This window comes from Saccopteryx bilineata, chromosome 5 (genome assembly GCF_036850765.1).
Source record: "Saccopteryx bilineata isolate mSacBil1 chromosome 5, mSacBil1_pri_phased_curated, whole genome shotgun sequence".
Classification (NCBI taxonomy): Eukaryota; Metazoa; Chordata; class Mammalia; order Chiroptera; family Emballonuridae; genus Saccopteryx; species Saccopteryx bilineata.
The window spans coordinates 198,527,249-198,551,455 of record NC_089494.1 but is presented as its reverse complement, the minus strand read 5'-3'; the positions used below and the strand labels follow the sequence as shown (position 1 = coordinate 198,551,455).

Below are 24,207 nucleotides of genomic sequence, written 5' to 3'. Positions count from 1 at the left end.
GCTGAGATGGTGGCCGAGGCTATTGGCCTTACATGGAATCAGATAGTATTTGTCTTTTTGTGTCAAATATATGTTTTTAAATACTATATTAGGTCCCATGGGCACATTATACTTTATATGTTGGCTCACTTTGAAAATTTTCTCCCAAGAAAAGATATAAAAACAATGATAATATTTCCAGAGTAGGTAACAAAGGTCTATTTAAAGCTTTGTTCATCAGTAATATTATTAAAGGAATGGTGACAATGGTGGGAAAAGAGAGATTTACCAGAAAGGAGTAGAGGAGGTAGCAGCCACTAAAATAAACCATCTTTTCTAAGTTATATGTTTATAGGTTAGGGACTTCCTGTATATAGACAGCAACAAAAGAGAATTTCTTAACATTATAAGAAATATTACTCCAAACTTAAGGATTTATCAATAAAAGTTTTCCTTGTTTATTCACAGATGATATCGCTATATCAAAGGCAACCTTAATAGTTGGATCTGTCAGAAAAATAAACTTGTTAATGCCTCACTCAAATACTCAAAAAAAGTGTGCAGATTCAACAAATATGACAATTACATGAGATAGAGTCAGTTTGTAATAAACAATATGAAATACTACAAAAAAAAATAAGTAGAAGGCATCTGTTTAAAAAGTGCACCTGTCTCACTTTAAACAGTGGTAGAGATGGCCAGGCAAACAGCACCCTCCTACCTGTACAAAAACTTTCTGGAGTAGTCCACGACGCTCTGCTAGAGGTAGCTCATTCTGTGCACCTCCAACTGCCTCAGGCACATGTGGAAGGTCAAAGAACAGATATAAACATTTAACCAGAGTGGAAGGCACTGACATCGTTGTCATGCAGTCCACGGTTTTCTGGAAAACAAACCAATAAATAAGTAAGTAGATACACAGAAAGACAGACATAATTGTAATTGGTACAATTAAGTAAACTCACAAATTATAAGCCAGAAACTAAAATCATTAACTTTAAATTTTAACCCAGAAAATAATATATCAAAGTAACTCTTAAAATGCCTAAAAAAATTAAAAATGAATGTATGCTGAGCATGTTGACAAATGCTCATTTCCCATCGGGACAAATTTGCTCTTATCAAATACTGAGGTGTGTCTATTTGTTATTATTAAAGTATTAAGTTTGCTATTTACTTATTAAGAGGTAGCATGTTTAAAAGAATATAAGTTTTAGGATTTAGAAAAAAGGAACTTAACCATGAATCTGGCAAAATTATTTTGCTGGACCTCACATTTCTCTCCTAGAAAATGGATATAATGGTACATACTTCTTAGAGTTAATAAGATTAAATAGGTAATAAAGGCACTGACATATCAAGAACTAAGTTATATATTAGTAATTACTGTCACCTTAACATTATTCATATTGTAGACTATATGGCACATTATGTTTCAGGAACCTGAACCCAAAATTGCTGACTACCAAAAAGCCACAATAGTAATGTGTAATCTTTAATAAGTGTTTATAATATAACAGACATGAGGCTAAGCAGTTAATTAATTAATTTTTTTCAGAGAGAGGAGGGGAGGCAGAGACAGACTACCACATGCGCACTGACTGGGATCCACCCAGCAAACCCACAAGGGGGTGGTGCCCTACCCATTTGGGGCATTGCTCTGTTGCTCTGCAACCAAGCTCTTCTTAGTGCCTCAGGCGGAGGCCATGGAACCATCCTCAGCGCCCAAGGCAAACTCACTCCACTGGAGCCATGGCTGCAGGAGAGGAGGAGAAGAGATAGAGAAAGAGATGGAGATAGAGATGGAGAGAGAGAGAGAGAGAGAGAGAGAGAAGCGAGAGGGGAAGGGGTGGAAAAGTAGATGGGTGCTTCTCCTGTGCCCTGACTGAGAATTAAACCCAGGACATTCATGCCAGGCGGTGGACACTCAACCACTGAGCAAACCAGCCCAGGCCTGTGGCTAACCACTTTAAATACATTATCTCATCTATTTCTCAAATCATCCCTGACGCATATTCTGTTATTGCATGACCCTTACTTTTCAATTGAAGTGCATGCCCAGCCTTAGGTTAGAAAGCTAGGTAAGTGGTCCACAGTGGATATGTTCAATGACCTAAGTAGATTGTCTCCCATTCCAGTTTGATTTTTATTTTGTTGGCAGTGGAGACTCAAAGTGTTACAAATAAAGAAATAACAGAACCAGATTTCAGATTTCAGTACCATTTCAATCTCCAATATTCAAAAACTCTCTGCTCTTTCCACTTAAATTTATTCTTTAGACATCCCATGTCTCTATACATCTAATGTTCAGTTTAAGCTGCCCTGGCCGGTTGGCTCAGTGGTAGAGCGCCGGCCTGCTGTGCAGGAGTCCTGGGTTCGATTCCCAGCCAGGGCACACAGGAGAGGCACCCATCTGCTTCTCCATCCCGCTCCCTCTCCTTCCTCTCTGTCTCTCTCTTCCCCTCCCACAGCCAAGGCTCCATTGGAGCAAAGTTGGCCCGGGCACTGAGGATGGCTCTATGGCCTCTGCCTCAGGCACTAGAATGGCTCTGGTTGCAACAGAGCGACGCTCCAGATGGGCAGAGCATTGCCCCCTCTTGGGCATGCCAGGTGGATCCTGGTCGGGTGCATGCGGGAGTTTGTCTGACTGCCTCCCTGTTTCCAACTTCAGAAAAATACAAAAAAAAAAAAATTCCCTCTAATGTTCAGTTTAAAATGTCTGTTCATGTCTGAAATTTTCACTAATTCCTCATCTTTCCTCCTATCTTTACCTACAAAGTTTATAATGCTCACATTTCTATTTTCAGAGCACAACATATGCCTCATGACTGCATTTTATAGTATTATCTTCGTCCACCTCATCTCTGTCATCTACATGTTGATGTCATCTCTGTATTTCACTGAAATCCAAGAGAAAATGGCATATGAACAAAAAAGTCAGCTGAAAACACAAATAAAAATTCCCTTTAAACTGTCTCTTTTCCCAGTTAGATTAGTGGTAACTTTCCCTTCCCATTAAGCAAAAAAGATATAATTTTTCATCTTCATGTAGACTAAAAGTACAACTTGGAATCCAAAATGGTAATTGGAAACATTTGTGATTTTTAAAAAGTGACTAGGTTTCTCTCCCTAGTATTTTCTTACACTTTTAAGGCAGCCTATCCATTTGTGCATGTTTCAGTTAATCCACATTTAATGATTTTCTACTATGTGTTTGTTAAGTATTATGGTAGGAATAGTTTTTGCTCACAATTGAGAAAGAAAAATACAGCATCTATAGAAAATATAAGCAAACCAAAACATGGCTATTAAAATTATTTTACATTCTGTTCTCTAAACCAAACCAAATTTTGGTACAGTAATATAGAGGCACTATAACTACAATAAACAACAGAGAAGATTGGTATTTTGATAGTCATCTAGTACTGTACAAGCACAGATACATGGAAACAATGGTCCACTTTAGGGCTATCTTAGAGTTATTTTGGGTGAATACATGTCTTTATTTGCCCAGAACTGAAAGGTTTCTTGGGATGCGAGGCTTCTCTGCTAAAACTCAAAGTACGAGGTAAATCAGGGTAAGTTGGTCTGATTCTTTTTCTGATTAAAAAACAAACAAACAGTGAATTCCAAGGGGGGAAAAGTCCAAGTGCTACTTACTCTGAGCTAGTGACTAGTTTCAGGATATGGTTATAAAGAACCATGCATTGTTTCTGTTGTGATGGTGTCAAAGTCACCTTCATAAATTGTTACGAAATTAATGAGGTGTTTAAAAGCCCACTGTAATTTAGACAATAGACACTCTCAAAATTGGTATTGACTTTGATAGGTCATTATATTCTGGACTGTAAAAGGCTGAATAAATTTCCTTCATCTCAAAAACATCATAGGACAAAAATCAGGTATCCAAGCAGCTCATAAATGAGTTACAAGCAACACATATCAAGACAAATGTTTAAAGTTGACTTAGAGGGGAAAAAACAATCTCCAGAAAAATAAAGTGGTAAGGGAATATATACTGTACTAAAAATGACAATATTTTCTTCTTCGAAATTTAGAAAAAAAATAAAAGTATTTCCTAGGTCATTTATTTCTATTTAGCTAAGTGCCCTTAGATCAGGGGTCTCAAACTCACAGCCCACGGGCTGCATGCGGCCCGCTGAACAATTTTGTGCAGCCCACAGACTAATCCACGAAGTTCAAAATATTTTGGATAAAATTAAGTAAGCCTAGGGGCCTACTTGTATTTTTCATTTCTCTAGCATCCTAGCTAGATATTAGCTTAGTTAACAGCAGTTGTGATGCGAACTACAGTTTCTGGTCATTTTGTGACACTGAGTAAACTGCATGTACGATTGTGCTTGTTGTACTGATTTTTTTTTTGTTTTCAACTGCAGTGAGAAAAGTGTTGCGTAATAGTTGCCTTTTGTAGACCTAGTGCAGCCCGCCAAATGGCTGTGATCTTGCTCTGTGGACCACATGCTGAGTTGAGTTGGAGACCCCTGCCTTAGATGAACTTTAAATGATTCTTCTAAGCCAGTGTCCCTAACGTGAGCAACAGAATTCCTGGGCGGGGCCTGATGAAGTCAGAGCTCGCAGGCTGTTTGTCTCCAGCCACAGGCGGTCCGCCCTTTGCCCAGTGTGCTGCTGAGACGGCATCACGCTCTGTGCATATGATGACATGACAGACGTGGAAACACTATTTTAAGTTAGTGTTTTTCCTCATATGGATATTGTAAGAAGCATGAAATAATGTGCAAAAAGAATTAGAAGAATATAATGATTAGCGTAAGATCTTATTTGGATATGACCATAAGTTTAATTTTACAAAATTCCAGGAGGATATAAAGAAGAGAAGTAGAGTAGTCAAACATAAAAACAAAGAACTCACCTGACCAGAGGATGCCAACAAATTAATTGTTGTCAGAAGCATCCAGCCTCTACTGGCTTCTTCACTCTGATTGATTTCTAGGAATTGGACTATGGCTCGACTTGCAGCCTCTATAAAACCAAATCAAAGCATTAGGTGGGAGGGAAATCACATATAAAGAGGTTTTTCCTTATCTGCAAAGAAACGATCATTTACTAAGCATGTACCTTATATATAAGCATTATCGCATGTTCTATGTAAAATGTGTTAAAAAGAGCAATGTTTTAATGTCACATGTCTTTATAGTATTTCATCATATCAATATGAAAATGTAAAGGTCAACCTATACATTTGTAGGTCACAAACAAGTAAAAAAAAAGTCATGAGCGAGGTAAAATTTGAACCAAGCCTGCCTGGGAAACAAGTATAGATATTCTGCACTTTTCAAAGTTCTGGTTAGGCCATTTTGCTTTTACAAAGAACCTGCATTAGTACCTGTGTTTTGCTAATCAAAAGAAATCAGAAAAGGATTTTTGCTTTTACAAAGAAAAAAATGTCAAAAGTGAAAATAGTGCCTAGCATTTTTTAGACTATAATTTTATTTTTATTTTTACTGAATGTATTGGCGTGACTTTGGGTAATAAGATTATATAGATTTCAGGGGTATACTTCTGTAACACATCATCTGTATAGGTAACTGTGTGCTCACCACCCCAAGCCAAGTCTCCTCCAGCATTTGTTTTCCAGGGAGACATCATAGAGGCACAGTGTGACATCCCCAGGAACAGTGTGATTGGCCCCATCAAGGTCCTTCCCAAAGAACTACACTCAGCATCTCAGCATCAAGCAGCAGCTGTAGCTTTGAACTGTGTCTGTGAGCATGTGCTTTATCTTATTTTGTGCATCCCTGAGCAAGATGTGTCTTAAGCCAGGTATTGAAAAAGCCTAAGAGAACTCATAAGTATGTTATGCTTAGCGTAAAACTGGAAATAATTAAGCATTTCATCATGGGGGACAAAGTACATTGTGTGTGTATGAACCTGCCAGTGTCTAATATTCATACTACTGTATTTACATGCAGACAGAAAGAATCTTGAAAGCTGTCAAAGTTACTACTGGTTCTGCTAGTAATGAAGTGGTGTCTTTTAGGTGGCATCCAGTAAGGAAAGAAATGGTTTCTGTCCCTTGAGTGGATTGATAAGTGCACAAAGCATGGTGTGTATCATGTAACTCCTGCTTTTATTATATGTTAGTGGTATTTTAGGTTTATGTGTGATTCAATATAATCTGAAAGGTTATTTCTTTGGGTCTGGGAATGATAAATTTTTTCCCACATATATTAAAAGTAATTATTTTTTCGCTTTATGCCATTTCAACCTACAAAGTTTCATAGGCCAGCTCTACTTTTGGATAATGGGGGAACCTGCATATTTTGTCCAGAGTATGTGCAGGATGGGAAAGAAATCTAGAGATTCAGAGCACAGTACTAAATCTGAATTGTAGCTAGAGGAAAGAGCACACACTGATCAAGACAGTGAACTGCGGAACTGTAATAACACTGGGTTAACAGTCTAGGAGAGCCATATTGTGGACCGGATTCCAGTATCAATAGTAGTGATAGAAAAGTGATGCCCATGTATGATGGAAGGTAAGCTGTGTTTGACTCCTTGGGCAAGAAGGAAAAAATGTAGTTTATGCAGCAAAGGAGGCAATGAAAGGATCACTCTAAGATTGTTAACTTAGTAGTAATGTATATGACAAACTGGGAAAGCAGAGACGGGGGGGGGGGCAAATTAGGAGGCTTCCTTTGTGAAACACGTAAGTGCTGATTCGAGCAGCTGACAGTAGGAACAGAAAAACAGTGGAAAATCCTTCACAGAACTGTAATGTTGCAAGACTCATTAAAAGTAAGTTTAGTTGATTACATTTTTAGAGATAAGGGAAAATGCATAAACCCCCCTAAGTACACACTTTCATCAGCAGAGAGCTAATCAATTTTTATATTGATAAGATGAATTAAAAGTTGTCAGAAAAATAAATCCATAAGTCCTGTTTACGCTAAACCAACTTGTTAGTTACTAATTACACTTAACACACTCCATAAAGACAAAGAATGTAGAATAAATAGAATTTAGATTGCCTTACATGAATTTTTTTCTTTTATTTAAGACAAGGTAAAAGTGTTTTTACTAAAGAATTGAATGAATACAAAACTTGCATGTGGTACTGTGCTGGGCATATTTTTTTTAATCTTTATATACTTTCATCTGAAGAATATTTTAATAGGAAATTTTAAAAATAGCTTATTTTTACTAAGTCTTAACTGTATAACAAGCACCAATTTAGAACTTGTAGATTTAACTCATTTAATTGTTATAAAACTCAAACAAATTACTTTCTATTACTGTACCCTTATAACATATAATTAAGAAATGGAGAAGGTAAGTCACATAGTGACAGAACTTGCATTCAAATCCACAGTCTATCTTGTAAGAGACAAAAGATAGTGATAAAAAAATTTTTTACTGGAAAAAGGGAAGCCAACAGAAACCTGTCTTATTTCTAATATTTAATATCTCAAAAGTGTTAAAGTTATTAGTCATAGTCTCTTGCCCCGGTCTAGAAAATAGCACCAGGGAGCAGTTTCTTGCCTGCCTTGTCCATGATGAACCTCAGTATAAAGCACGCCACTGCACTAAGTGGGCGCTCCATAAATATCTATTAAATGAGTGAATAAATCAACCCAGGTTGATTAAAGAAGAATTCACAGAGCTCATCATCTAATAAACATTAAGAGGTTTAGATGTACTACGAGTAATAAAGATATGTGAGAGTTTTGAAAAGGGGAGTAATACAAAGAAAACAATGTCTAAGGCTGATTAAATTGTGATGGTTCATTAGGGGATAAAATATATAAAAGAATACAGCAAGAAACTTTTAGCAACTGTGGTTTGAGATCATTGGTAAAAGTAACCTGTAAATTTTTCTTGCAAGCCTACAACGGACCCAGCCACATGCTACATCACATGAGCCCTCTTTCCTTGACAGGAATGTAAGGCTCACATAAAGAAGACAACTCCTTCCCAGTTCAGTTGGCCAAACTGAATTACAGGACTTTTTCAGTTGGTCAACTCCTTACATGAATTTTTTTCTTTTATTTAAGACGAGGTAAAAGTGTTGGTCAAAATTCTCCATTAAAGGCTAACATGCTACGCTTTCATTTCCTAGGCTTCCTCATAATTAGGCAACTTTAGTTTTAAATTGTATATTTCCAATTTTGTAACTCAGTATCTCTAAAACATTACCTGAAATCTTCCAGTGATTATTTCATTGCTATATCAATATAATGAAATTCTTTATCATAAAAAAACATTCATTAGTAAATGAACTATTCAATACAACCTGCGTTTCTCATAGATGGAGAAAAAAAGAGATTTTGAAGAACTTAACTTACTTTAAGAGATAAACAAAGCTATCTTCCTGGTACAGAAGCTAAAAATCTATAGAAGACTATTCTGAATGAATTTGAATTCCATCCATATTATTTAACACTATTAATGTTAAAAGAAAATTCGGCAAAAAGTATATATTTTCACTCTTTTCAATAAGTTGTCAATTATAAATAATAAATGCTAGCACTTATTTTGAGAATGAAAACTCCAAAATTGTACTCTTGGTTTGAAAAAGTTCAATTTATTTGATCAGTGGCATTTATAGGAGCTGTATTTTCTTCTGTTTTGGTTAACAATGAACATTAAGGTATTCTTCAAGATAAGAAAAGACAAATAATAAAATACTTTAAATGTTCTATTTATCATGAAATATTACAACAGTTTCAATGGTTTGCTGATCCAATTAAATAAGATATGTTAAAATAAACTTTGAAAAGGATCAAGGCAGTATAAGTATTAACAGTTTCCCTTTACCAACTTAATAACTACTCTTTTTGAGAAGGTGGAGGAGACCTAAGTTACATCAGCAATAATGTAAAATTACATTATTTGGCTTTGAACTATATGCTTATACAGACAAAGAAGTCTGGTTAAGTCATTATGGTTGAATGATACGGAGAGATCTAAAACTGTCCTTTACACACCATCCATATGTAACAAAAGAACTCAGAAGAACTATTTTATTTTCACCTACTAATTTCAGTATGTGGCCATCCAAAACATTAATGAAATTATCCACTTTTTATTTTAAATAAGTCAAGAAGCTGACTGCAAAAGTATATAACATTTAGTGGGATCTTTAAAAATTATTTCTACTGTAATTTTAAATTAAACTTCCAATAATCAGTTTTTTAAAATTCTGAAAGGAAAACAGTCCTTGTCAAAAAATATTGCATTAGGATTATAATTTCACTTATATCTTACAAATGCAAAATTAAAAGATGATTTAACTTAAGGTTATAAGAGTTCATGAAAAAATGTATTAGTCCATATTGTGAGTTGCAAATCATATGATTCAAGCATTAGCTTTCACGATGCATTTTAATATACAGACTCAAAATTTTAAAAATGGAGTTAGAACTCATTATTAAAAATGACTAAAATGTAGACAATATTGAAAGAAATTTAACTTCCTAGTCTACACTGAATGTAAGTGAACTCAATTAGTATTCAGAACAATCAAAACACAAAGCTTGTTAATAATAAATGCAATACCACCATTTTTTCTTTACAAAGTCCATTTAAAGCACAGTCATATTCAAACTTATGCTTCAGGATAACAGTATAGTAAGTGTCAACAATATTATCACATTTTTTTTATTAAGGAAAAAAGCAAGCCTAAACAACCCTTTCCATCCAATGCCCCCACCCCCAAAATACCTTCCATAAATTAGTCAGAAAAATAGTATTAGAACTCATAACTTCCATGCTTCTTTTCATTTAATGATACATAACCACACCCTGAGATTAAATTACCTGAAGGTGTTGTGGCTCTGAAATCCTTGGAGGACAGCAGGGCACAGTGTTTTTCTGTTTAAAGAAAAAGGCTGGATTGTCTAATCGGGGACTCACTACTTTATACTAATCCCAAAACAAGATGCTGCATGAGACGCCAAATTTCTAGGAGTAGCCAACTGTAGACAGCATCATCTGGCCCTCCACCACTGGGCTGCTGCCCGTTTCAGATAGCACCACTGGGTTTAACAGTTGCACCTCGCATGCAGCAAAGTCATTAATCATAAACTAAAGAGATTTTTTTCACAGGAGGGATTTTCTGCTTCAGTGATATAAACTGATTATGTTCCCTTAGAATTCAGCAGACCACACATTTAAACTAAATAACTACACAAGATAGGAAAAAAAAATCTTAAGCTATATACCTTGTAAACAATATAGCCACAAAATTATATATTTTCTCAAATTATTTGAGTCACTACATATTTTTTCTAACAAAAGCCACAGCATCAACAAAGAGAATTAAGGGAAACAGAGAACTAGAACTGGGAAGTTGCCTCATGTATTGCACATCAACCCATGTATCCATTTTATATATTGATGTTTCCTAAAAGTTTTCATTTTTACTAACTTCTGATAGATTTAAACAACAGAATTACAGATAAGCATGGTTCCTACTAAGATCTCTATAATCCAAGTTGGAAATGATCTGATAAAAAGACTTGCTATGCAAGTGACTAGGTAACAAACATAAGTATTCCACACCAAATTCGGAAGTCCTGGAAAAATAACCTTGTCCTGACGCCAAACATATATAGCTATTTCTCAAAAGAACAGAAGGCTCGCCCTGGCAGGTTGGCTCAGCGGTAGAGCGTCGGCCTAGCGTGCGGAGGACCTGGGTTCGATTCCCGGCCAGGGCACACAGGAGAAGCGCACATTTGCTTCTCCACCCCTCCGCCGCGCTTTCCTCTCTGTCTCTCTCTTCCCCTCCCGCAGCCAAGGCTCCATTGGAGCAAAGATGGCCCGGGCGCTGGGGATGGCTCTGTGGCCTCGGCCCCAGGCGCTAGCGTGGCTCTGGTCGCAACATGGCGACGCCCAGGATGGGCAGAGCATCGCCCCCTGGTGGGCAGAGCGTCGCCCCTGGTGGGCATGCCGGGTGAATCCCGGTCGGGCGCATGCGGGAGTCTGTCTGACTGTCTCTCCCTGTTTCCAGCTTCAGAAAAATGCAAAAAAAAAAAAAAGAACAGAAGGCTCATTTCACTTCATTTTCTTGGAAAAAAATTATGTGTATATTAATTATGACAATTACTATTAATAACTTCCTATAAAATAAAAGGTTATGTAAAGTCTTGAAAGTAGCCAAATTCATAGAAGCAGAAAGTAGAATGGTGATCACCAAGGTCTGGGAAAAAGAGGAAATGGGGAGTTGCTGATCAATGAGTATAAAGTTAGTTATGCAAGATGATTATGCACTGTAGAGATCTGTTGTACAACACTGGGCTTAGAACTGACTTTCCATCCAATGCCCCACCCCCCAAAATACCTTCCATAAATTAGTCAGAAAAATAGTATTAGAACTCATAACTTCCATGCTTGTTTTCATTTAATGATACATAACCACACCCTGGGATGAAAATTACCTGAAGGTGTTGTGGCTCTGAAATCCTTGCAAAAGTATTATATATAACACTCCTTGTCAAAAACTATTGCATTAGGATTATAATTTCACTTATATCTAACAAATGCAAAATTAATCACCTTATCTCAAATAGATCTTTAATAATCTATCCGCACACCAATTAGTGTAATTTTATTTAGTCACCTTAAATATTTCCTTCAGAGCTTTGTCATCATCTGAAGTATCTTGTGTATTTACTCACTCCAGAGTACATAATAAGTATTTCTAATAACAACATTGACCAAAAGAAACTTCCAATGTACACAACTAAAAATAAGAGAACAAGAACATCCAAAGCTAAGGTTCTTTAAGCAGACTGAGAAGATATTCCAAAATTATGCTTTTCTCTCTTAAATATTAGTAAGGCTGGCGTTTCTAAAAATGCTCCAAAGCATTAAAAAGGGGCAGGGTAGAGATTCTCATGCCAAAATCAGTAAAAATTGAGCCACCTAATATGTGACAAGCATTCTTCTAAATCAGCAATTTTCAACCTGTGTGCCACAAGAATGTTTAAACCATGCAATACCTGACTATTTAGTCAGGGGCAATGACCTCTTTCCCCTTAGACAGTCCAATTAAAAAATGACAACAGCCAACACAATAGCTGTCTGGTGTAAATAAACCAAAATCTTACCTTTTTTTTTTTTGTCAGACTGGCAAAAAATATACTTTATTTTTTGTGCTACACAATGCTAGTCATTACCTACATTTGCCATGAGATGAAACATTTATAACCACTGTTCTAGTTGATACAGGAGTGAGTACATAAACAAGGTATTTCAGTTGATGACAAAACTCTGAAGGAAGTATTTAAGGTGACTAAATAAAATTACACCAATTGATGTGCGGACAGATTAGAAAAGATCTATTTGAGATAAGGGTTAGATTAAGAAAGGTATCTTTTATGAAAATAAAATTTATATAAATATAGAATCTCACTGGATTCAAGTTAATAAATTTTAAAAAGTTCAAAGCTAAAAATTGCATAGAAGTATGATACATATGAAAAAATATATTTTAAAAATGACTGAGAAATAAGATGTCATCAATGGAGAAAGGCAGATGAAGGACACAGGTGGTTCTAAATTCTATGTTTGTAACTTGCTGTGAACTTTTAATTATTCAAAATGAGAAGTTTTTAAAATGTGTAAGCTATTAGAATTTGTCTTCAATCTATAACTATATAATAAATATTACTCCAAAGACTTCATAATGGGCTCCAGTTAAAGAAAAAAGGTTGAGCACAAGTTTTTATCTCTGTTCTCCCCTGAAATCCCACTGCAATGGCCTGAAATATGAACTCCAAATTTATATGTTGAAGCCCTAACTCCTAATGTAATAACATTTGGTGACGGAGCCTTTGGAAGGGAATCAGGTTGAGAGAGGTCATAGAGTTGGGGCCCTCAGGATGGGATTAATGCCCTTAAGAGAAGAGAGGTCAGAGCTCTCTCTCCTCCAGGTGAGGCCACATCAAGAAGGTGCCGTCTGCAAGCCAGGAAGACAGATCTCACCAGACACCAATCAGCTGACACTGTGATCTTAGCCTTTCAGCTTCCAGAACTGTAAAAAGAAATTTCTGTTGTGTAAGCCTATGGTATTTTGTTATGGCAGCTTGAGCAGACTAACAGGCCCACTAGAATGGTTATAAAAGGATTTTTATAAAGAAACATAAAACCCATAGGACAACAAGTATATGAAAGATGAAAGCAACAAAGTTTTCAATGTTAAAATAGCACAGAAATTAATGGTAACTGATTTAGTAAATTCTAGTATCAACTTAAAGTGCAGAAAAATCAACTAATCTAAAATAGTACTAAGAAGCTGAGGAATTGGTGGCACTAGGTACTCTGGAAGCAAAAGTAATGTGAAGCTGTACACAGAAGGACTGGTGAAAGTACTTTTGAGAGCAGCTGGATACCAGATCCCCACTACAAAGTAGGTACTAAACTGGAGGTTTATTCACTGCAAAGTCTAAGGGACAGTGTTTGGATTAGGGTGGAGGAAGGATGATGATACCACACCAGGCAGAGCGGCGGGCTCAAGAAGATGAAGCAGAAACTCACACACTGAACGCTGAGGGTTCTCAGCCCTTTCCCCTACTTGGCTTCCAAAATGTTCAGGAGTCAAACATAGATGGTCTAGGTAAAGACTCTATGTTCTTCTCTGTGTACATTGTCTAGCCAGGAAAAGATGGTCAACAAAATGGCTCAGCAACATTCCCCTGGGTTCATGCCCAGAGCTTCAAGCGCCACCCACAATTACAAAGCTACTCAGCAGCTTTCTATCCATTCTTACACAGGAACAGATGGCCAAGGATGAGATATGTGAGTACAATTTCCAACTTAAAATACAGAAACAAATCAACAAAAAAGGACAAGCTTAAAAAGACTATGTAGGGAGATAAAAATCTGAAAGAAAAACCAAGAACTCAGATAGCTAAAAGAAGAGAATCCATAAAAAAGACCCCCCTAAAAAACATCTGAAATTATAATTATGTCTCAAATTAAAATAACTCCATAGAAGGGATAAATGATAAAACTGAAGAGCTCTCTTTAGCAAGCAGTCAAAAAACAAAAGCAGAAAACAAGAGACATAAAAAAATGAAAGATAGTCTTGGGGGTTCATCAGACTAGAAAGAGAAAATAGAGGGGAGGATGTTATTATATAAACAATTCAAGAAACTTTCCCAAAATTAAAGGATATGAATTCCCAGATTAATAAAGGCCTAATGAGTACTCAGCATGATGGATAAATACTGGTCTACTCCAAGGTATATCACCATAAAATTTTAGAATAGGAAGACCAAAAGGAGGATCCTAAATGCTTCTATAGAAAAAAAAAGGGAACAGAAAAAGATCAAGTATCTTGGAAGCTTCACATTACTCAATTGTAGTATGGGAATCTAGACTATGAAGAAGAAATAATTTTTAAATTCTGAGAAAAAATTATTTCCAACCAAACTACTGAAAGAAATGTAAATGTAATGCAAGCTGCAAGATTTTCCATTGTGACCCTGCGAGCTCCCCCGGCTGCCCAGAGAATGACCTTATAGATAAGGCCATGTACCAGAGGTGCTGCACCAAGCTCAACTGCCCACACACTGGTAGCTTCCATTCTTTAGTAGAGAGGCTGTACTTCCCTGGGCCCCAAAATGTTCTTCCGAGGACAAATAGCTAGCCTTCTCAAACAATTCCTACAAACATCCAACAAGTACTTAAAGTGCCAAGATCACAAGCAGTTTGTGTGTTTCTTCACTGATAAGACTGCATTCACACTTGTACTTTAGGAATGGAGGTGAGGAGAGATCTCCCAAGCATCCTTTTCTGTGAGATAATGAGGGTGGGTGGAGGACCTGTGCCTACTTGTTGACTCCCGGTTTTATGTTTCCCCTTTCTGAAATAAAGCCATGCTACATGATGTGATGGGATTGGTCCCAAGCCCTGCTACACGGAAAGGTTGTCAGCCTGAAAGCATCACCTTCCCTGGTGAAGAGGAAGGAACTCATCTTTGTCAAAAATAGTCAAATTTTCGGCCCTGGCCAGTTGGCTCAGCGGTAGAGCGTCGGCCTAGCGTGCGGAGGACCCGGGTTCGATTCCCGGCCAGGGCACACAGGAGAAGCGTCCATTTGCTTCTCCACCCCTCCGCCGCGAGCCTCAGGCGCTAGAGTGGCTCTGGTCGCAACACGGCGACCCCCAGGATGGGCAGAGCACCCCCTCCTGGTGGGCAGAGCGTCGCCCCTGGTGGGCGTGCCGGGTGGATCCCGGTCGGGCGCATGCGGGAGTCTGTCTGACTGTCTCTCCCTGTTTCCAGCTTCAGAAAAATGGAAAAAAAAAAAAAAGTCAAATTTTCACTCATGGGCTTTCATTAAAAAGAAAAAAACGATAATCCCCCTGTATCCTTTCTTAGGAAACTTCTGGAAAAGTTGCTTCACCAGTTAACTTGAGAGAAATTATAAGAGATTCAAGAAACAGAGGCTCTGTCTCAAAGTGGAAAGGCCTCCCAGATGACGAGTGGAGGGGAAAAGACGACAGCTGTGCCACTGGCCTCACTAGCACCCACCCAGGTTACAGCCGGCAAGATTTCTGGAAGAGCTCTCTTCAGGAAGACGAAATGGACAGAATATCTGATATCTTCAATCATATTGAAGGGAGAGTCAGAAAAACTGGGAAATAGGAGAAGGGTGTGTAATAAAAATGTAGAAAACTAGTAAAAACTAGGCAATTATTAAGTTTGATGGAGATGGGGGAGTTTTCAAGAAAAAAAAAGTAATCATAGCACACTATACGGCTCATTTTAGAACAGCGGTTTCAGAGCCACAATAGTGAATACTGATCTAATCAAAATTATGATAAAGCAATGTTAGAGGGGTACAGGAAGTATGTTATCTGTGGGGTAGTAATAGTAAGCTTAAGAGAATAAAAGTCTCATTCTTTTGTGAAAAGTCTGAAGATAGGGTCTAAATGTGAAAAATCAAGGCACACACTATAAACATTATTTAGAGACATAGAAGTACATATCAAAAAAGTTAAAAGTATTTATAATGATTGCCTCTCAGGGGAGAGACATGGGGATGAACTAGGATGATGGTAGGATGATGGGAGGGAGATGCTGTTTTTAAATTTATCTTTATTTGACACTTAAAACTATGTGCCTAAATTAATTTTAATAAAAATTAAAAAACAGCCCTGGCTGGATGGCTCAGTCGGGTTAGAGCAGTGGTAGTCAACCTGGTCCCTATTGCCCAGTAGTGGGCGTTCCAGCTTTCATGGTGGGCGGTAGCGGAGCAACCAAAGTATAAATAAAAAGATAGATTTAACTATAGTAACTTGTTTTATAAAGATTTATTCTTCCAAACTTAGCGAAAATCCAGCATAAAGTACTTGGTAAGTAATTATTATTATATACTTTAACTTGCTGTAACTCTGCTTTTAAATTTTATAAAGTTACTTCCCTACTTTATAAATCACCATTACTGTGGAACCGGCGGGCAGTTAGAAAATTTTACTACTAACAGAGATACAAAAGTGGGCAGTAGGTATGAAAAGGTTGACTATCCCTGGGTTAGAGCATCATCCTGAAGCACAGAAGTTCCTGGTTCGACCCCCCGTCAGGGCACATACAAGAACAGATTGATGTTCTTGTCTCTCTCTCTTTCTCCCTTCCTTGCTTTGTAAAGTCAATAAAATAAAATTTAAAAATAAAAAAACAAATTAAAAAAAGATTTTATAACAAAGGCATTAATATTACTATTAAACAAATAATAATTTGATGGGCTGTAAAGATTACCAATTTTTTCCCAAAAAGATAATAAAATCAGAAATAATCAATTTCTCAGTCAAATGCTTCAATAAGAAAGCTATCATTAAAACAACCATCAAAAAATTTTAAAAACACCCACAGTAATAAAATTAAGATAAAATCCCTCATATTCCTAATTTAGAAAATGACTAATGGTAATTAAAATCAAGAAAGCTTATTTTAATCTTGAGTAAAATGAAAGATACTTTATAAAAGTTTAAAATTACTTATGAAAAAGAAACAGTATAGAGGCAGCATGCATAAAAGGCCTACTGTATATAAAGCACTGTGGTAGAGTCGTTAGGTTATATAAAAACCCCTAAACAGTTTATAGTCTAACACAAAAATAAAGACACATACCCAAATTCCACTCAAGGAGTTGGAAAACAAAAAAAGTTTTTTCCTTTAAAGAAAACGAGTAACAGTCCATTAAAAAGGTGTGACTTAATCCAAGCTGGGAAGATTTAGCCATTGAGATAGAAGAGATTCTCCTTACTGGGTAAAGCATCGTAAGAAAATAGAAATAAGAGTAGAGACATGTTTGGGACTCCAAGAACTTGGTTCAAATGAAATACAGAAAATAAGAAATAAAAAAGTGTAGGCTAAAACAAAACTTCTGACCACATTCTGGGTTTGTCTTAAACGTCACGTCAAGAATTTAAGTTCTGCTCAGAAGAAAACAGTATTATTGAAAGGGTTAGGGAGAGGGTGTAAGAGGTCCAAGGGAAGTAGCCTCGAGAGAACTACTCAAAATTAGAAGATGTTGAAAACAAGAGGAGAGTGTGACTGTGAGAATATGAATGAGATGACAGTTGAAATCCATGTGCCTAGAAATCAGGTCATTTTTCTATTTAATTTTAATAGCTGATTTACCGAATTGCCCTTCTAACAAATCAGGTTTTGCCAGTTTCTGGGATAATACCTGTAGACTTGTTTGATGCTCTCCTTCGAATTTCTGTCACCATCAGTCGTGAGACTTGTGTTGTGAACTGCAGAAGATCAGAAAATTTTTCTGTCATTGTATTTGGTGGAGCATTTCCAAAAACCTGCGGATGAGAAAAAACTATTTTAATGAAACTTTGTCAACCTTTTACTTTTATTCTGTGCATTACAAAGTGTGGTATTACTTGAAAATCAAGTTTCAAAAAGTATGCTTAATAAATCACATCTAGCCACATTTCCTTAAGCATATTTGTTGAATGAACGATTAAATACATGAAACCTAAAAGCCAAAGACTAGTTATCTATTGGTAAAGCATTGGATTGATACACAGAGGACCCAGGTTCAAAACCCCGAGATCACCGGCTTGAGTGAAGGCTCACCAGCTTGATCAAGGGGTCGCTGGCTTGAGCATGGGATCACAGACATAACCCCATAGTCTATGGCTTGAGCCCAAAGGTCGCTAGTTAAAAGCCCAAGGTCGCTGACTTGAGCAAGGGGTCACTGGCTCTGCTGTAGCCCCCCCCCGCCCCCGTCAAAGCACATATGAGAAAGCAATCACTGAACAACTAAAAAGCTGCAATGAAAAATTGATGCTTCTCATCTCTCTCCCTTCCTGTCTGTCCCTATCTGTCTCTGTCAAAAAAAAAAAAAAAAAAAAAAAAAAAAAGAATTTGAATCAAAAGAAAATATGCTTCTCTGAAGAAATCTAAATTAAGACTTTAGAGAAAAGTGGTAATAAAGTTTTTTGATGGTATACAGATAACATCAGATGGTGGAAAGCAGATTTACCTACTATTGCTAAGTTCTTGGCTGAACATAAGATTCACTAACCTTATCTTTTTTTCTTTTTAAATTTATTGTGTTTACATAGATTCAAGTGTCCCATCGAATATATTTCCCTCTCCCCCCACCCCCATGTAACCCTTGACATCCTCCCCAACATCCTCCCCCGTTCCCTCCAGGATTACTGTCCTGCTCTCTTTGTCTCTGTGTTATCTTTATTATATGCAGCTTAAGTGTCTGTTTGTCGCCGATAGCTTATTGGTTGCTATGCATAACTGTACTAGCCAATGGGGTGAAGTTGCCACGGCTGAACGCAAATTGAATGGGTCAGGGGGAAGGTGAACATTTGTTTGCATTGGCAATCATCTGCTTTTGAAACAATTTAAGGCTGAACGCAAATTGAGCGTGTCAGGGGGAAGGTGAACATTTGTTTGCATTGGCAATCATCTGTTTTACATAAAAACTTCATCTTAATGTAATTTCTTTTAAGAATGCCTCCTAGAAAATACAGCACTGAAGAGGAGGGAAAAGGAGCTAAAGCTGCACAAAAACGGCTTTCTTGACAAAAAGAAACCACTGAGCAGAGAAAGACAAGCTTGCTTCAGTCGCAGAGCAAATGCGTCTTTCTCGGCAAAATGAGACTGATGAGCATAGAGAAACAAGGCTTGCCTCAGATGCAAGACAAAAAAGCCTGTCTCGACAAAATGAGTCCCTTGAACAAAGGCAGGAGAGAAATGCAAAAAAACAACCGAGTAATGCTGACCGAAACGCAAAAAGGATTAAAACAGTTTCAAACGGAGAAACTTTAATTTTTGAGCATTCCTCTGGTGACATGAATATTAAATGTGAACACTGTCAGTCCTTAAACTTCAAGTTAGAAACTAATCGATTAGACCGTGGCAAGAAAGGATTTTCTCAATGTTGTAAGTACAGAAACACTGTAGTTCCACTAATTGAGAATTATCCACGTAGACAATTTCCTGTAAAACTTGCCTTTGCTATGACCATCAATAAGTCTCAGGGCCAAACGCTTAAGCGTGTTGGCATTTTTTTTACCTGAGCCTGCATTTGGACACGGTCAACTTTATGTTGCCTGTTCAAGAGTTCATGAAAGAACGGATGTAAAATTAAAAATAAATGATGGTCCTCTGCAAGGTGAGCTTAAAATGATGGAAAGATCTACATAAGAAATGTTGTGTACAAAGAGATCTTTGACGTGTGAATTAACATTTTATCATTTAAATCACCTTTATTTATTAAGCTAGCAGTGGCTCTTAAGAAATGTACCACCAGTGGTTTCCTTCATTGCCCTCTAAGCAATTAAGCAAGGAGAAGGGGGAAACCCCATGGGGCACTAAGCAAAGGGGTGTCCTCGCCGCCTGCCCTGGGTAATTCAGTTTGAATTAGCAGACACCTTTGCACAAATCATTTTAATTACAATTTATAATATCTAGAACAGCGGTCATTTCGTATGACCGCCGGGCTTTCTAGTGTATTCATAATTTCACTAATCCCTTTCCCCTCTCTGATCCCATCCTCACTTCCCTTTTACCTCTGACCACTTTCCCTCTGGTCCCTTTGATCCCTCCTCTTCCTCTATTCCATTCTTCAGTTCACATTGTTCATTAAATTCCTCATATGATGGGGTCATGTGATATTTGTCTTTCTCTGCCTGGCTTATTTCATTTAGTTTAATAATCTCCAGGTCCATCCATGCCATTGCAAAGGGTAAATTTCTTCCTTTTTCATGGCCATGTAGTATTCAATTGTGTATATGTACCACAGCTTTTTATCCATTTATCCACTGACAGACATTTGGGCTGTTTCCAGATCTTGGCTATTATAAACAATGCTGCAATAAACTTAGGGGTGCATGTCTTCTTTTGAATCAGTGATTTGGTATTCTTAGGATATATTCCTAAAAGTGGAATAGCTGGGTCAAACATAGATCCATTTTTAATTTTTTGATGAAACCCCATACTGTTTTCCACACTGTATAAGTCTGCATTCTCACCAGTAGTGCAAGAGGGTTCCCTTTTCTCCACACCCTCGCCAGCACTTATGGTATGTTGATTTGTTTATGAGCACCATTCTGTCAGCTGTGAGGTGATATCTCATTGTGGTTTTAATTTGTATATCTCTGATAATTACTGATATTGAACATTTTTTCATATGCTTCTTGGTCATCTGTATGTCCTCTTTGGAGAAGTGTCTATTCAGTTCATTTACCCATTTTTTATTGGTTTGTTTACCTTGCTAGTGTTGAGTTTTACAAGTTCTTTATAAATTTTGGTTATTAATCTAACCACAGCAGTAACCAAAACAAGGCTGTTCGGAAAAAGACTAGAATGAAAGCGTCAAGACTTCTTCATCTCAAATGTCCACAGCTTCCCAGCTTAGGTTAAGTCACACCTTTTTGAAGGACTGTTTCTTGTTTCCCTTATTCAAAGAAAAAAGTATCTCTTCTGAACTACATACTTTTTCTTAACTCCATGAGTGGTATTTAGGTCATAAAATATACTTTTTAAAAAAAATTCAATGAGAGGAGGGGAGGCAGAGAGACAGGCTCCCGCATGCCCCCCAACTGAGATCCACCAGGCAAGCCCACTAATGGGTGATGCTCCTCCATTGCTCAGCAACCAAGCTCTTCTTAGTTCCTGAGGTGAGGTCATGGAGCCAACCTCAGCACCTGAGGCCAACTCACTCCAATGCTCCAATTGAGCCATGGCTGCAGGAGGGGAAGAGAGAGAGAAGCGAGAGGGGGAGGGGTGGAGAAGCAGCTGGGCACCTCCCTGGTGTGCCCTGACCAGGAATAGAACCTGGGACACCTACATGCCGGGCCTACGCTCTACCACTGAGCCAACCAGCCAGGGCCTAGAATAAATAATTCTTAAAGATAAACCAGGACAGGTTCAGTAAAGAGTAAGAAAATGAAACCTGGATGGACTATCTTAAGAAAAGAAATGATATTGTAATGGCTATATAACTAGACATAACCCCCAAAATATTATTTCAACAAATATTCTTTATAACTAAAAGGAAATTATGTCTCCTAAAACTATTAGAATAGCTATCTATTACAGTATGAATTGCACAGTTTTGTGTTCTTACCAGTTCATACGTGACAACAAAGGGAAGAAACCTATCTCACTCATCTTTAATTCCCTGCCAAGCTAGCACCCTGCCTTTCATAGGGATGACCCTGATATGGCTATTCATTTATATGCTTCCCACTCCACAATCAAAGAGAATGTTTAGTAGCATTTGAAGGAAACAAGCTATATAACATGAGACTTAAGTAGGAAAGTATACAAAAATAAGCAAATGAATGACCAACTCTAGAAAATGGACTAAAAAATCATTAAATAAAAATCTAAGACTAAAAGATTTCCCATGGTTTAGTCACAAATTTGGTTTCAACATACAAAAGAGAAAAGCTAGTTCATTATATGGTTCACAATGTCCTTAGGAAAGAAAAATACACTTTTAAACAAGTATTTCTATTCTTTATACTATAACGTATTTTTTCTCCCAAGGAGCCTAATAAAAGGATATAACTTATAATGTAATATCTTTGTAATAGAAACATTTCTTACATTCTTACAATAGATACTGTGTTTCTTATAACCTCCCTAAAATTGAACTGAAAGTAAAAAAAATAAAATAAAATCCATAAAAATTCAATTCTGCAGGGTAAATTTTGTCTAGGTATATAAGTAGTCTGTTCACTAACTTGACACAAGAATAACTGTAAATTACCTCAAAGAACAAATAAACAGTAATTTTCAAGAACTCAATAATTGTTTTTCTTCTAATATTGTATTTTATAAATTACAGTTAAACTGTGTGCTTCCTGTTAAATAAGACCTACATTCTCTAACAAATTGCAGACACATTAGAAATTGAGAAGCCAAATAATGACACATGCTTAAATAGCCTCCACTCAGAGATGAGAAACTGTTAAATCAAGGTGTTTATAAAACAACTCTATACTTTTCTTAAACAATTTTAGGCCTTTCATCAAACTGATTTAGATATAAAGTAGATAAACATTTCTATTACCAAGAATATATTGATATATACTATATTTTATTCCTAAGAATTAAGAGCTATTTTATTCCTAATCATTATTAAGACAACTTCATAAAGTAAATGAATCATGTCTTACGGATATAAGGATATGGTTATTTAAGTAGTCTTCATGCTGGGTGAATAATATGCTGTTAAAAATACAACTAACTGTTATCTGACCAGGCCATGGCATGGTAGATAGAGCGTCGGACTGGGATGCAGAGGACCCAGGTTCAAGACCCTGAGGTCACCAGCTTGAGCGCAGGTTTATCTGGCTTGAGCAAAAAGCTCACCAGCTTGGACCCAAAGCTCCTGGCAAGGGGTTGCTCAGTCTGCTGAAGGCCCGTGGTCAAGGTACATATGAGAAAACAATCAATGAACAACTAAAGTGTCGTCACAAAAAACTGATGATTGATGCTTCTCATCTCTCTCCGTTCCTGTCTGTCTGTCCCTATCTATCCCTCTCTCTCTCTCTCTCTGTCTCTGTAAAAAAACAACAACAAAAAAACAACTAATTGTTCACAAAAATCCTGATCCTTACTGATTTATTTTCATCAAAAAAAAATTTTTTTTAAAGATAAGTCTTACTTGAATTGATTAACCTCAATCAATATTATGGAAAAAAAACAAATAACTATGTCCTATTTCAGGGGTCGGGATCTTTTTTGGCTGAGAGAGCCATGAACGCCGCATATTTTAAAATGTAATTCCGTAAGACCCATATAACAACCCATGTACGTTTTGCATTATCCAATAAAAATTTGGTGTTGTCCCAGAAGACAGCTGTGATTGGCTCCAGCCACCCGCAACCATGAACATGAGCAGGAGGAAATGAATGGATTGTAATACATGAGAATGTTCTATATTTTAAACATTATTTTTTTTATTAAAGATTTGTCTGCATGCCAGATGTAGCCATCAAAAGAGCCGCATCTGGCTCGCGAGCCATAGGTTCCTGACCCCTGTCCTATTTGCTAATCTGAAGTGACATAAAAAATTTTTAGTCTAGTGATCCAACACTACTGATTGATTTGTTCTATCATTTATTCAATTATAAATATATTTTTTAGATTTTATGTATTCATTTTCATTGGAGAGAGAGAGACAAAGAAGAAAGAGAGAGAGAACAGGGAAAGGAGCAGGAAGCATCAACTCTCCTATGTGCCTTGACCACAGAAGCCCAGAGTTTCGAACACGCAACCTCAGTATTCGAGGTCAACGCTTTATCCACTGCACCACCACAGGTCAGGCTCAGTCATAAATATTTATCAATCCCATAAATATGGCAGGCAACATTTGGAGTCATGAATATAAAGGTAAATAAAGAATTGTGAATACTAAGGCATATAAAACAAAAACAATCATTCAAGGAGTTTCCATTTTTGAATAGGAAACAAACATTAAACAAGTTAACTTAAAAATGAAAAAGATGTTCGATAGGGATGTGTTATAAAGGAAGTAAACAGGGTAACTGAAAGGGAATGCCTGGATGGGAGACGGTTATCAGAAAGGTCTCTCTGAGGAGACAGTGATGTGAAGTGTGATACTGATTGATGAGAAAGAGTCACAACTCAAAGAGCCAAGGAGAGGCAGTAAAAAGAGCTGTGCTAAAACCTCAAAGTGGACCTGAAATTAGGGTGGTTGAGGAAACAGAAGGCACCTGGTGATGCCGGACTGT

The 24,207-nt window shown here is 37.1% G+C and overlaps 1 protein-coding gene and 1 non-coding gene across 8 annotated transcripts in view; one reads left to right on the top strand and one right to left on the bottom strand.

Annotated features, from left to right (window-relative positions):
* WDFY3 (WD repeat and FYVE domain containing 3) overlaps positions 1–24,207 on the bottom strand; it is a 281,383-nt gene that overhangs the window by 155,425 nt on the left and 101,751 nt on the right. For 5 of the 7 annotated variants that reach the window (XM_066281026.1, XM_066281031.1, XM_066281029.1 and 2 more), the window contains 4 exons: positions 17,655–17,778; positions 9,778–9,831; positions 4,871–4,980; positions 701–862 (listed from right to left, as the gene is read on the bottom strand). In XM_066281026.1, coding sequence (XP_066137123.1) covers positions 701–862; positions 4,871–4,980; positions 9,778–9,831; positions 17,655–17,778 — 450 coding nt within the window. The remainder of the gene's footprint in view (positions 1–700; positions 863–4,870; positions 4,981–9,777; positions 9,832–17,654; positions 17,779–24,207) is intronic. The other 2 variants (XM_066281030.1, XM_066281033.1) reach the window with 1 other exon arrangement.
* TRNAS-GCU (transfer RNA serine (anticodon GCU)) lies at positions 2,299–2,374 on the top strand. Its single transcript has one exon. It is a non-coding gene; the product is annotated as a tRNA-Ser (tRNA).